The following is a 13738-nucleotide window of genomic DNA, read 5'->3' as shown; positions in this document are numbered from 1 at the left end:
AAGTGATATTGAGACTGCAGTATAGCATCAAAGGACCGATGGGGCTCCACAAAGCCACAGTTTACTCATGTCGTGTAACATATACAGCAGAACAGTTAGCTTAATAAAGTAGTCTCACTCAGACCATTATTAATTCCAATAACCTCTAGACCAGTCCAAACAACCAGCACAGTTAGCGTAGCGGTAGTTCAACGCTATTACTGCACCAGTGACCCAGATTAGAATCCAGCGCTGCCTATAAGGAGTTTGTACTTTCCCCCCATGTCTGCAAGGGTTTTCCCCAGGTGCTCCGGTTTCCTCCCACGTACAGAGGTTGTATGTCAATTGGGATATTTGGGTAGCATGGGCCTGTGGGCCGGAAGGGCCTGTTACCAGGCCGTGTCTAAATTTTAAAATGTTCCTATGACTCTCCCACCAAAGGAAACCACCTTTCTATGTTGACTTTGTCCACCCCTTTCAACATTGGGCGGCATGCCGAGCGTGGCGGTTAGCACAACACCATGACAACATCAGCAACCCAGGTTCGAATCTGGTGCTGTCTGTAAGGAGTTTGCATGCTCTCCCTGTACCTGTGAGGGTTTTCCCTAGGTGCTCCAGTTTTCTCCCACCCTTCAAAATGTACAGGGTTGTAGGTTAATCTGGGTGTAATTGGGCGGCACAGGTTTAAATGGCAGGAATCAGCTATAAATAAAATCGAATCCAACCAAAGTCCCCAGTTTTGGCATGCTGGGGGCACTCAATGGGCTGAGCAGCATCTATGGTCAGTCAATGGTCTGGGTTGGCCTGGTGCACGGGCACCAAACCTGAGCAGAAAGCCCTGCAGATGTTAGTGGACACAGCCAGGCACATTACAAGCAAAACTCAAGAACATCTGCAGGGAACGCTGTTGTCGGAGAGCAGCAACAATGATCAAGGATCCACACCACCTAGCACATCCTGTGTTCTCGCTGCTGCCATCAGGAAAGAGGAGTCCTTTAGTTTTAAATTGTTATTCAAGGGGTATTCATGCAAACACATGTATGGGCTGCTGTGTTTCAGCCGGGTCAGTTGCCAGCCAAACAACCGTGTAGAACATAGAACATTACATATTTGTCTTGAATCCATGTGCCTGTCAAAGGTTCTTAGAATGTCCCTCTTGTCCCAGCCTCCACCACCACCCCTGACATTGCATTCCAGGCACCTCCCACTCTCTGTGTTTTAAAAAGCTTACCCATGAAGTCTCACTCTAAACTTTCCTTCCCTCTCCTTGTACCGATGTCCTCTGGTGTTTGCTACTCTCACCCTGGGGAAAAGGTGCTTACTCTTCACCCATTCTTTGCTTCTCATAATCTTGTAGACCTTGATCAAGTCCCCTCACATCCTTCTTCACTCCAAAGATAAAAGCCTTGCCTTATAAGACACGTTTTCCAATCCAGGAAACATCCTGGTGTATCTCTTCTGTGCTGTCTCCATGGCTTCTACATCCTTCCAGTAATGAGGCGACCAGAATTGAACAATGAACTTATATTATCAGTGTCGGGATGATGTATGGAACGTGTGACATGAATAATTACCCCACTTCCTCTCTATATGCCTTCTCTTCCCCATAGCAAGACTCGCCCACATTTCCTAACTCTCTGCTCACCTGCTCTCAAACCCTTGGACAAGGCAGTGGGAGGAATACATTATCCTCTTCCTCCTGCTTCAAGTTACCATGAGACATAACAGCAAAATAGGCCATTCAGCCCATCGAGTCTGCCCTGCCAGTTAATCCTGAGCTGATCCATTTCCCCACTCAGCCCCACTGCCTGGCCTTCTCCCCATAACCTTTGATGCCCCGGCTGATCAAGAACCTATCAATCTCTGCCTTACAAACACCCAATGACTTGGCCTCCACAACTGCCTAAGCCAACAATTCCCACCGATTCACTACCCTTTGGCTGAATACACTGCACCTGTGTTCTTAACGGACACCATTCAAGTTGTGCCCTCTTGTCCTAGACTCTCCCAGCATGAGAAACAACCTTTCTACATCTACTCTGTCCATGTCATCCAACATTTGAAAGGTTTCAATGAGATCCCCCTCATTCTCCTACATTCCCTTGAAGAAGGGCTCAGGTCTGAAACATCTTGACCTCCTATGGCTGCTGCAAGACCTGTTGATCTCCTCCAGGATTTCACTACAATCACAGTGTCTGTAGACTTCAATATTTCAGTCTACTCTATGGAGAGGTCCATTAGAACCTCTTGATTTCTGAATGCTGCTCTTGCACTAATGAGTTGAGGACTAGAAGTAAAATGGCGTGCAAACCAAGGCTGGATAAAGAAATGCTTTTACTTACATTGACCATAGCATTGGATGTGATGCGAAAGAGGGTGGCTCGCTCGCTGACTGCTTTAATCTTCTCGCCACTCTCAGCTGGGACCTTCAACGTCTCAAGCTCATTCAGGGACCTCTGAAGGGCTGCCCCATGCTTTGCGATGAGGTCATTGCACTGGCTCAGGTCCTCGAGCTTACCGGTCAGAGTCCTCAGGGTGGCGTGCAGCTCGCTCTTGTCAGACTGAGAAGTTGGCTCCTCGTCGCCAGAGTCATCTGCGGAAGGAGCAGCAACATTTCCCGCGGTTACACCACAGACAAAGCCCAAGACCGGAACATGAGAGGCAGAGCTGAAAAATAGCGACCTATGACAGAGGATTTAGAGGTGGTTTGGGAGGATTGTAGAGCAGGTTGTACACAAACATTTTAAAACACAGAATTTTTGCAGGACTTTTGCAGAGTGCTATTTTGCAAAAGGCAACAAAGTAGCAACATACGTCTACAGCTTGTCTGTGATCTTTGCAGGCAGAAGCAGAACGCCTTTCCATCTCAGAGAGGGAGTGAGTGAGAGAGAGGAGAGACAAAAACTTCAGTTCCAGAGGGACAAGCTGGCAAACTTTGGAAGACTGCCTGGTCAAAGGAGAAGATTGGCTGTCTGAAAGGAACTCTGTGGTGACCTGAAAGAAAGAGGATCATCTGGAGAAACCTGAAGGGGGCAAGTTTCCTCAGCAAGACTGATTGAGAAGGAACCAGGTGTGGATGTCCTGGTACAAAGGAATCTCTCTCTGAAAACCAACAACAATCCTCCTGAGTGGTAACCTTTTGCCTGTTAAGCACCAAAGCCTGGTGAACTTTATTAATGGTAAATTCTGTGCACAGCACAAGAATTGCCTGCAACCAGTGACATTGGACTGTGAACCAAATAACTTTTCTACACTTATATTCACATTACACACACGTGCGCTTAGAATTAGAGGGGAGTTAAGTAGGTTAAGTAAGTTGATAGTAATAAGTTAAAGTTTGATTCTGTTTTCTTGTGCAAAGATAATTAAAAGCAACTTTTGTTTAAGTAATCCTTTGACGTGGTGCATATCTATTGCTGCTGGGTTTTGGAGTCCTCTGGACTCCATAACATTTTATGGGGGCTTGTGCAGCATATGAACCCGGGACCTCTCGCATTTTGACCCTTTACGATGACCACTGACAGAATCTCTCCTCACTTCCTTTATAAAGATGGATCTGCAAGGCCACAGCTATCTCACATGTCTGCTGAACGAGCGGGGAACAGTGACACAAGAAAACTTTTGTTTCTTCAATTCTCAGCTACTTTTTCATGAAAAGGTGCTTTGCAAAGTGAAGAACCATACGAAGGACAAGGAGGCTACCTGGCCTGTCTTGACCAAGTCAGACCTTTGAAAGTGTTATCTAATCCACTATTTTTTTATGAAAGCACTGTGATTTCTTTAAAAATCCATCTAGTAGACCCCTGTTGAAAGTTACCAATAACTCTGCTTCCAACATCTTTACGTGCCAGATATTCCACATCACCATTTATTGAATCAAAAGGTCTTTCCCACTCTCTCACCTGTTCTGTTGTCACTTTTGGTAAGTCTGCTTGCCCTTGTGCCTTATATCTTCAGCTGACTGTACATATACAACCTGACAGAACAGTGATTATCTGGTCCATAGTGTACACATTCTGCATTGATTTTAAAAATCAATGCAGAGAGCTGGGAGGATACAGCAGATGGCCGCAGCAAAGGGCGAGGTACTCTTCATCAACACCTGGAGCAAGGTGAAAGCGTGATCTTGCGTCAGTTTGAGGAGCGGAGAGTTAAGCCAAGAGCACAGCAGACAACAATTCAATGATGCAGCAACTGTGGCAGAGCCTGCCGTTCCAGGATCAGCCTCTATACCCACAATCAATGCTGCTAAACGAACCAGTGGCTGCCAGAGGTGCAATACCCATGGTCCATCATGATTGACGGAGACAGAGATGAAGATGTGCGCACACACACAGAAACACAGTACACCCTGCATATATATATATGTAGCAACCCAAAATAAATATAATGTATATAAAAATAATTCATGGGTTTCTTGGGTTGTTCAACAGTCTCACCGCCCGTGGGAAGAAGCTGTTTCCCAGCAGTTTTAATCTCCGCCTCAGGTTAAGGCCACTTGAAAATTGGAGGAACAACATCTGAAATTCCTTCTCGGCAGTCTGTAAACAGATGGCAGGAATATCGACCTCAAATTTCCATGGACCCCCTTACTTAGTCTCTCCCTTTCCCTTATCCCTCTATCTCCCTTCCTCCAGCTCCCCCCTCTTTCTCTTCCTTCCCTTCTGAGAGCATCTTTCTCAGTCCTCTAACCCCCTCCTCCTACATCTTCTTTCTCTTCACCCTCCACTTGCCACCCTTACCTTCTCCCTCCCTCCCTCCCACCACCTGCTTATGAAGTGTCTCTCTTTTGCATCTCGTTCCCCTATTGTTAAGTTCACTGGGCAATGATCATTGCAACTCTTTGCCTTACGGCAGACAAAAGCTGACGAATATCACAGATATTACATTTTTAATGTACTATTACGTGCCAATAAAATAACCTTTGACCATTTTGGATATTTATTTGGGCATCTTCCTGATTTTCAGTGCATCTATCAAAAGGCGGGTTCAGGGGGAAATTCTTTACACAGAAAATGGTGGGATTGTGGAACAACCTCCCAACTGAAGTGGTGAAAACAGGTTCAATTTTAACATTTGAGAAGAATTTGGACAGGTACATGAATGGGAGGGGTATGGAGGGCTATGATCTGGATGTAGGTCAGTGGGGCTCAGCAGAAAAATAGATCGGCACAGACTAGAAGGGCCCATGGATCTGTTTCAGCCCATTTAGGGCTCTGACACCCTCTTGGTGCCATTTTGGTAACAACAGGGCTGAAAACCAGCTGGGAAGACAGACACTGAACAGTTGGATGTCAGCTCAGAGAAGCAAGCTGGGATCTCGAGCCAGCAGATCAGGCAGTGCATGGGGAGAAATTAGGTGCAAGGGTTAGCCCTTAAACCAAAAGGGCATGAACACCAATTGCCCTCATTTCAAGTAACTCCCTCCCCTCTCTCTCTTTTCATTTCTTCTTTACCCTCTGCTGTACTTGGTTTGCAAACTGCGCACTACTGTCTCCCAGTCTCAAGCGGTCGAAGGATCCTTTGTCCCGGCATCATCAAGGAGAGCAGCTTCCCAGGCAGGAGGGAGGAGGGAGGACCTCGGACTCCCAGGCAGGAGCGGGGACTGTAGTTGGGACTGGCGGTGGCGGGGAGGTGTCGAGGACCAGCTGCAGCTGATAGTACTGTGCTGTTTTTGGGTTATTTCGGTTTCGTTCTGATAACCAATAAAACCAACGGCGTCTGGTCCCAAGCATTTCAGATACGGGGTATTATACTGTACTTCTACACATTAGCACAGCATAATTAAATCACCCGAAGCACAATGAAATGCAAGCTGCAATCAGGCTGAACCGCTCTCAGTCACGCATATTTCATCAGGAATTTGTACAGTTTACCAGTGAAAATTTTCAATTAATGTATTTGCTGAATTTCCACTGCTGTGGGAAAGTGGGAAAAGAGTAGCTGGACATACAGGCAGACCATTAAGGAGCCTTCTGCAAAGATCAAGGTCATGACCAGAGTTATTCGCATTATATTAGTAATCAGATTTCCAAATTGAAAACACACTCCACACTTGAAAACACCCAACATTCAAATCCGAGAAAGACTGCAACAATGTACAAAAGGTGGGTGGCGCGGTTAGCGCAACCCTATTGCTGCGCCAGCTATCGGGGTTCGAATCTGCCGCTGTAAGGAGTTTGTACGTCCTCCCCGTGTCTGCGTGGGTTTCCTCCCACCCTTCAAAACGTACCGGGGATGTGGGTCAATTAGGTGTAATTGAGCTGCACGGGTGGGCCAAAAAGCCCTGTTACTGCGCTGTATTTAAATAATTAATCAAACTGGAAATTACTTCCTTCAAACAAATTTCAATATTTAATGATGACAAATAGCTTCTGCACAGTGGTTGAGCTGTGCTGAGGGCAGTGAACAGTGCCTGAATCTTAATGGGGCAAAAGCATCTAATTGAGCACAGATTCAAGCTATCAGCAATGATTGATGTGGGCGCAGTAAGCTTTGATAGGAGCAGGACCCAGCTGGAATATAATCGTGGGTGACACAAATCAAACTTGTTATTATCAGCAGCGTACATTGAGGAAGTCAGTGAGATCCAATGCTTCACTACCAGGGCAAACCAGAAACCATGATTGGATGCAGAGTACCAGGCACTTCTCAGAGCTTGTAATGCTGCCTTCGGGACTGGAGACGAGATGGCACCAAGAACAGACAGGGCAGAACATTCCGGTGCAATCCAGAAGTAAAGCGTGGGTACGCACAGAGGAGAGGAGTCATGGTCAGCTGGGTGACACAAGGTGCAAGGCAACCTTGCAAATCAAAGACAAGGATATAACCATATAACAGGCCATCTCGGCCCTTCTAGTCCGCATTGAACTACTTGCTCTCCTCTAGTCCCACCTACCTTCACCCTGCCCATAACCCTCCATTCCCCTCCCCATAACCCTCCATTCCCCTCCCCATAACCCTCCATTCTCCTCCCATCCATATACCTATCCAATTTTTCCTTAAATAACAAAATGAACCCTGCCACCACTACTTCTCCCAGAAGATCATCCCACACAGCCACCACTTTCTGAGTGAAGTTCCCCCTCATGTTACTTCTAAACTTTTGCCCCTTAACTCTTAACCTCTTGTTTCAATCTCTCCTCCATTCCAGACAGGCTGAGCATCTTCTATGTAGGTTTGATTCTACATAGAAAGCTCTGAGTCTCCCCCTGATGAACAGGCCCCCTGCATAGCCGCAGCCAAGGGAGGAGAACCTTATCCAAGGTGAACCCACACAAGGCAGCAGGACCAGACAGCATACCTGGTTGAATACTGAAGGACCGCACAGATTCACTGACAGAGGTCCTTACAGACATCTTCACCTGTCACGACAGCAGTCCATTGTCCCGGTAGTTTTCAGACAGCCACAATCTTCCCGGTACCCAAGAGGACATCAGAAACAGGCCTCAATGTCTACCACCTTGTGGCACTGACCTCCACCATTATGAAATACAATGAGCATCTGGTGATGGAGCAGATCAAAGCACACACCTCCCAAAGACACTGGACCCATTTCAATTTGCCAATAGACGAAAGCATTCCACTATGATCTTGACCCTCCATTCCGTCCTGACCAACCTGGAGAATAACGTGCCATGTGCCAGGCTGCTGTTCATCGACTTCAGCTTGGCATTTAATACCATTATTCTCCAGAGGCTGGTGGAGAAGCTGTCCTCGCTGGGACTCAACACCCCTCTCTGTATCTGGATTCTGGACTTCCAAACAGAAAGACCACAGTCCGTCCAGGTCGGTAGCAGAATGTCAACACCATCACGCTGAGTATTGGCGCACCTCAGGGCTGTGTCCTCAGCCAACTCCTGTTCATGCTACTGACCCACGACTGCATAGTCAGACCCAGCTCCAACAGTGTCATCAAGTTTGCAGGTGACACAACAGGAGTTAGCTTCATTAGCAACAACGATGAGTCGCACTACAGAGGAGCGGTGGAAAATCTCATGTAACGGTGCAAGAATAACAACCTGAGTCTCAACGTGGGCTAGATGAAGAAAATAATCGTAAACATCAGGAGGACCAGGAGAGGGGAGAGCACCAAGTTCCTTGGAGTTCACTTAACTAGTGACCTATCATGGACACTCAACATAGAAACATAGAAGATAGGAGCAAGAGTAGGTCATTCGGCCCTTCGAGCCTGCTCCGCCATTCAATGTGATCATGGCTGATCTTAAAGTTCAGTACCCCATCCCCGCCTTCTCTCTGTAACCCCCAATTCCCTTATACTGAAGGAATATATCTAATTCCCTCTTAAATATATTAAATGAATCTGCCTCTACTGCTTTCTGTGGCAATGAATTCCACAGATTCACCACCCTCTGGGTAAAGAAATTCCTCCTCATCTCGGTTCTAAATGGTTTGTCTATTATCCTCGAACCATAGCCCCGGGTTCTGGACTCCCCCACCATTGGAAATATCCCTTCTGCATCCATTCTGTCCAGTCCTGCCAGAATTTTATATGTCTCTATGAGATCCCCTCTCAATCTTCTAAACTCCAGCGAGTACAATCCCAATTTGCGCAATCTTTCCTCACAAGTTATTCCTGCCATTCCAGGTATCAGCCTGGTGAAAACAGAACTAAAGTAAGAATTTAATTGGTCTGCCATTTCCTTATTCCCTATTATATATTCCCCTGATTCTGACTGCAAGGGACCTACTCTGAATTTCACCAATCTTTTCCTCTTGACATATCTATAAAAGCTATAACATCTCCCCACTTGTCAGGAAGGCACAGCAGTGATGGCACTTCCTGAAAAGACTGAGGCAGGCAAGGCTACTGGCCACCATCATCATATCAACTTTTTACAGGAGTCCTATCTAGAGGGCTGCATCACAGTGTGGTACAGTTGCTGTAGAAAATTGGCTCGGAGGTCAATCCACAGGAACATAAGAGCAGCAGGGAGGATCACTGGGGTCTCCCTCCCCTTCACCGATGTGATCTACCAGGATCATTGTTTGAAGAGGGCTCTCAAAAATCAGTGAGGACCCCTTCCACCCTGTATGCAGCATTTTCCAGCTACTCTTGTCGAGAAAGAGATACACAAGTATCAAAGCAAGAACTATCAGGCTGAGAAACAGCTTCTTCCCAAAAGTAGCCAGACATCTGAACAACTGCTAAAGTACCACTCTGTGTCTCTCTAATAACACTTATTTAATATGTACTGTAAATGTTCATTTGTCTGGATATATGTTTCCATGTTTTCGTACGGTGGACCACAGAACGCAGTTTCATCGGGTTGTACTTGTACAATCAGATGATAATGAACTTCAACAAGGACAACAACACTCAGATTGAAGGGCATAATTTAACACCATGACCAAGGCAGCAGTTCCACTGGCAATATGGTCACACTTTGCTGAAGAAGTATCTTGGCTCTCCATTTCCTGAAGCCCGACTCAGAAATATCCATTAGAGTATTGCAAGTAACCACAATCTCAGAAAATTATCGCTTGCTTTGACACTTACAATGGTCTCATGAGAAACATTGTGGCAGAGATTATAGTGAATCCAGGTTACAATAGCAACACTGGGATAGAATATAGTGTTTGTCCATAGGTTACTGGCATTTGATATTTATACATTTGCAGAAAGTATGCTATCTTCAATACCCATAGTAGAATTTCTGATTTGATGTAAGTTCCAGATTAATGCAATGTGAGAGTTAAAACCATAAGATTTACAGTCCCCTCCATCATGTTTGGGACAAAGACACTTTTTTCCTTTATTTGCTCCTGTGCTTCACAGTTTTAAATTTGTAATCAAGCAATTCACATGTAATTAAAGTGCACATTCCAGATTTTATTCAAGGTTATTTGTATACATTTTGACTTGACCATGTAGAAATTACAGCACTTTTTACACATAGTCCCCTCATTTCAGGGCACCATAATGTTTGGGACATTCGGCTTCACAGGTGTTTGAGAGAGAATTCAGGTATTTTTAATTGCTTCATTGATGCAGGTATAAGAGAGGTAAGCTTGCTTCGAAGCTTTTGATCACCTTTGGAGTCTGTAGTTGCCACCTTGAGGATAGAGGCTTCTTTCTTGTGTATTGTACATCAGAAAGAGGGAGAGAGGCAGTGACGATTCTGGGAAGGAAAGGGTTGGAATTTCTTTAGCCAAAGGATGGTAAATCTATGGAAATTCTTGCCACGGGTGCTTGTGGAGACCAAGTCATTAGGTGTATTTAAGGCAGAGATTGATGGGTTCTTCATCAGCCAGAGCATCAAAGGTTATGGGGAGACGGCCGGGAAGTGGGGCTGAGTTGAAAATGGATCAGCTCATGATTAAATAGTGGGGTAGACTCAATGGGCTGAATAGCCTATTTCTGCTCCTATGTCTTAAGGTCTAATGATGCCATCTTTTGATTAACAAGTGGTCCAAAGTGTTGTCTGACCAGAAGATCCAACTAAATTGTAACAAAACAAACCCAGGAGTTCTTTCTGTTCTGGTGGCTATACCTTCAGGACAGATTATCTGGTCCTTGTTACAATGCAGCCTGTAGAATCTTGATGGGCCCAGACTAGCACTCCAGTAAGATTGCTTCGTTGAGTACCTTGCTCTGTTCATTGTAACAGCAAGGACTTCCCAGTGACTAACCATTTAAATTCCACACCCCATTTGCCGCACCAACATAACTGTCCATGGCATCATGTACTGCCAAATTGATGTCAAATTGGAGAAGCAGGATTTTACATTTCGCATTGGCACTCTCCAACGATAGCATCAATACCCACCCACTTCTGTTCCTTCAAAACCTACTTCCCCACTTGCATCCTGCTGTCAATTCTTACCTGTTCGCTTGTGTTCCCCCACCACCCTCCCAACCCCACCTTTTTATTCAGGCATCTGTCCAATTTTCATCGCTCTTGAGAGAAGGTTCAGACCCAGAACATCGACAGCCCTTTACTTCGTCCAAGTACTGTGTGGCACAGGAACATAAGAAATAGGAGCAGGAGTCGGCCATCTGGCCTGTCCAACCTGCATGTCTTCAATGAGATCATGGCTGATCTGATGATTGGCTCATCTCCACCTACCTGCCTTTTCCCCATATCCCTTCATTCCCATATTTTTTTGAAAATTATCCCTACATGGACTATGACATGTGGTTACTCACCCTCCCTTCTGAGAATCGGGAACATGTGATCAGAGATATCACAGACCCTGGCACCAGGGAGGCAACAAACCATCTGGGATAATCCATCTCTCTCACAGAATCTCTTGTCTGTCCCCCTAACTATTGAATCTCCTATCACGACTGCATTCCTCTCTTCCCTCCTTCCCTTTTGAGCTGAGGGTCCACTCCCAGTGCCAGAGACTCAACCACTACAACTTTTCCCTAGTCGGTCACCCCCACCAACAGTATCCAAAACTGCACATCTATTGTTAACATGAATGACCACAGGGATGCCCTGCTCTCTCTACCTCTTCCCCTTGCCTCTCCTGACAGTCGCCCACACTGCCCTCTAAACCTCCTATCTATCACAACCTCTGTTTCCTGAATGTTCTTGAGTTCATCCAGCTTCAGTTCCCTAACTCAGTCTCCCAGAAGCTGCAGCTTCTTGCAGGTGTAGTGATCAGGGACACTGTCCCTGACTTCCCACATCCTGCAATCAGAACACTGGACTGCCCAACCACTGGCTCCATAACTTAATTCTTGTTACAAGCCCAGACGACCCCAAAACCCAGCAGCAATAGATATTCACCAAGACAAATGGTTACTTAAACAAAAGATACTTTTAATGATCTTAAAACATGAAATCAGAATCACACTAACTTATCACTATTGACTTAACTAACCTAACTTAACCCCCTTCTAATTCTAAGCGCACATGTATGTAATGTATGTTTAAGTCCAGAAAAGTTCTTTGATTCACAGTTCAATCTCACTTCTCATTCCTCCAAGTTCACTGGTTGCAGGCAATTCTTATACTGTGCACAGAATTTAACATTTATGAAGTTCACCAGGCTTTGGTGCTTGAAAGGTAAATGGTTACCACTCAGGAAGGTTCTTGTCAGTTTTCAGAGAGTTTTGTTGTTCGCTGTACTCCCACAACTGATTCCTTTTTAATTAGCCATTTCAGTGTCTTGACGAAGAAACTTGCCCATTCAGGGTTTTCCAGATGATAACCTCTTTCTTTCAGGTCATCATAGGGTTCCTTTTTGTTTCCCTTATTCCAAGTGAAACATTAAACAGCCAGTCGTCTCCTCTTGCATGAACCACAAGGGCTTTGACCAGGCTAAAATAAGAACCCGTCTTCCAAATGGGATTTTCCACAAGCTTGCCAGCTTGTTCTGTTCCAGTCCCCTCTGCTGCTACTGACTGATTGTAGAACTGATCTCTGTGTATGTCTCTCTCTCACTCACGGAGAGAAAACCTGTTTTACTCTCTCTGCTTGCAAAACCACATGACCCTCTCACAACAGCAAGTTCCCCTCCAGACAATCTGCAGCTCCGACCAGTTCTTTCATCTGTTGCCTTTTTGTAAGCAACAATCCGTAAGTGAAGTCTATTGGGCACTCTCCAAAGCTTTTGAAAAGGCTGTTGGCCTCAACATGTCTAGCATGAGCAGTGCTCCAATATTTTAAATAAGATTTGTTTTAAAGTGTTTGTATGTAACCTGAACTAAAAAAAACCTGCTCCAATGTATCTCCCAAAAAACATATCTATGTTCTGCCACATTTGCAATAATCACAATTAATTAAAGAAACTTATCACCCTTATGAGGAGAAAGATCTTCCTCAGTCACTGCTCAACAAAGCTGCAACATCAATGCCCCCACTCTGTCACTGGCTGCTCCAGTAGCTGTCCCTCTTTTATTAAACTCAATTGCTTTCTAGCCCTAATCAATTGTCTCAATTGAACACAATCCTAATCAACTAATCTCTCACTGCCTCCACACACAGCAATTAAAATAAGTGGAAAGGAGCTTACCTTTTAGACTTGGAGCCAAACCCTGCTGACATCACTCGCGCCTGCTCAGACAGCCTTCTCTCATCCCCAAGCTCACAGCCTACCAATTAAAACTACAATAAAAATGGCTGCCCTGCGAACCCTAGTCTGGGTCCACTCACTGCCTCCTCACACAGCGATACCTGTAGAGTTTCAGCATAACCTCCCTGCTCCTAAATCGATCCCTCCAGCAATGAAAGCCATTTGCCTGCCTTGTTTTCCAAGCGTTTTTGTGTGCTGCAAAGGTAATCCAAGAGTTGGAGAAACTCAGTAGGTCACGGAGTATTTATAGAAAGTGGAAGGTGACCAACATTTCGGATCTGAGCCCTGCGTCAAAGTGTGAACAAAACACAGGCAGGCACTTGAATTAAATGATGAGGGAAGGGGAGGAAGGGGCAGGGAAGGAGCACAGGCTAACAGGAAAGAGGAGGTTACAGGTGGAGGACACGAGAAAAAAGACGAGAAGTGACAGGGAGAGAGACAGACAAGAGAGCTTGCTTCAAACTTCCTCAAATCACAAAATGGGGAAATTAAACACCAAGTCTCAACAGGAACGGTTTTTTGATGATAAACTTGGGCCAAATTGTTGCACCACTTCATGATCCAATGCTGTTTTTCCACACTCTTTGAGTGGCCCATACTTGCGTGAAAGATCAAGTTTACTGACCAAAAATTGACACAGCACGGCATGAACAAAGACCTTTCTCAGGCAGTCTCTAAAATCCCCACGACCATAAGAGCAGCAGAGAGGTTG

At 45.4% G+C, this 13738-nt stretch overlaps 1 protein-coding gene across 2 annotated transcripts in view; it reads right to left on the bottom strand.

The window, feature by feature from the left end:
* The window catches only part of LOC138761394 (oxysterol-binding protein 2-like), a 514880-nt gene that overhangs the window by 297112 nt on the left and 204030 nt on the right, over positions 1–13738 (bottom strand). For both annotated transcript variants that reach the window (XM_069933419.1, XM_069933420.1), the window contains one exon: positions 2322–2572. In XM_069933419.1, coding sequence (XP_069789520.1) covers positions 2322–2572 — 251 coding nt within the window. The remainder of the gene's footprint in view (positions 1–2321; positions 2573–13738) is intronic.

Source organism: Narcine bancroftii, chromosome 4, assembly GCF_036971445.1.
Source record: "Narcine bancroftii isolate sNarBan1 chromosome 4, sNarBan1.hap1, whole genome shotgun sequence".
Lineage (NCBI taxonomy): Eukaryota > Metazoa > Chordata > Chondrichthyes > Torpediniformes > Narcinidae > Narcine > Narcine bancroftii.
The sequence above is the reverse complement of the archived record's forward strand: the minus strand, read 5'-3'. Positions and strand labels throughout refer to the sequence as shown.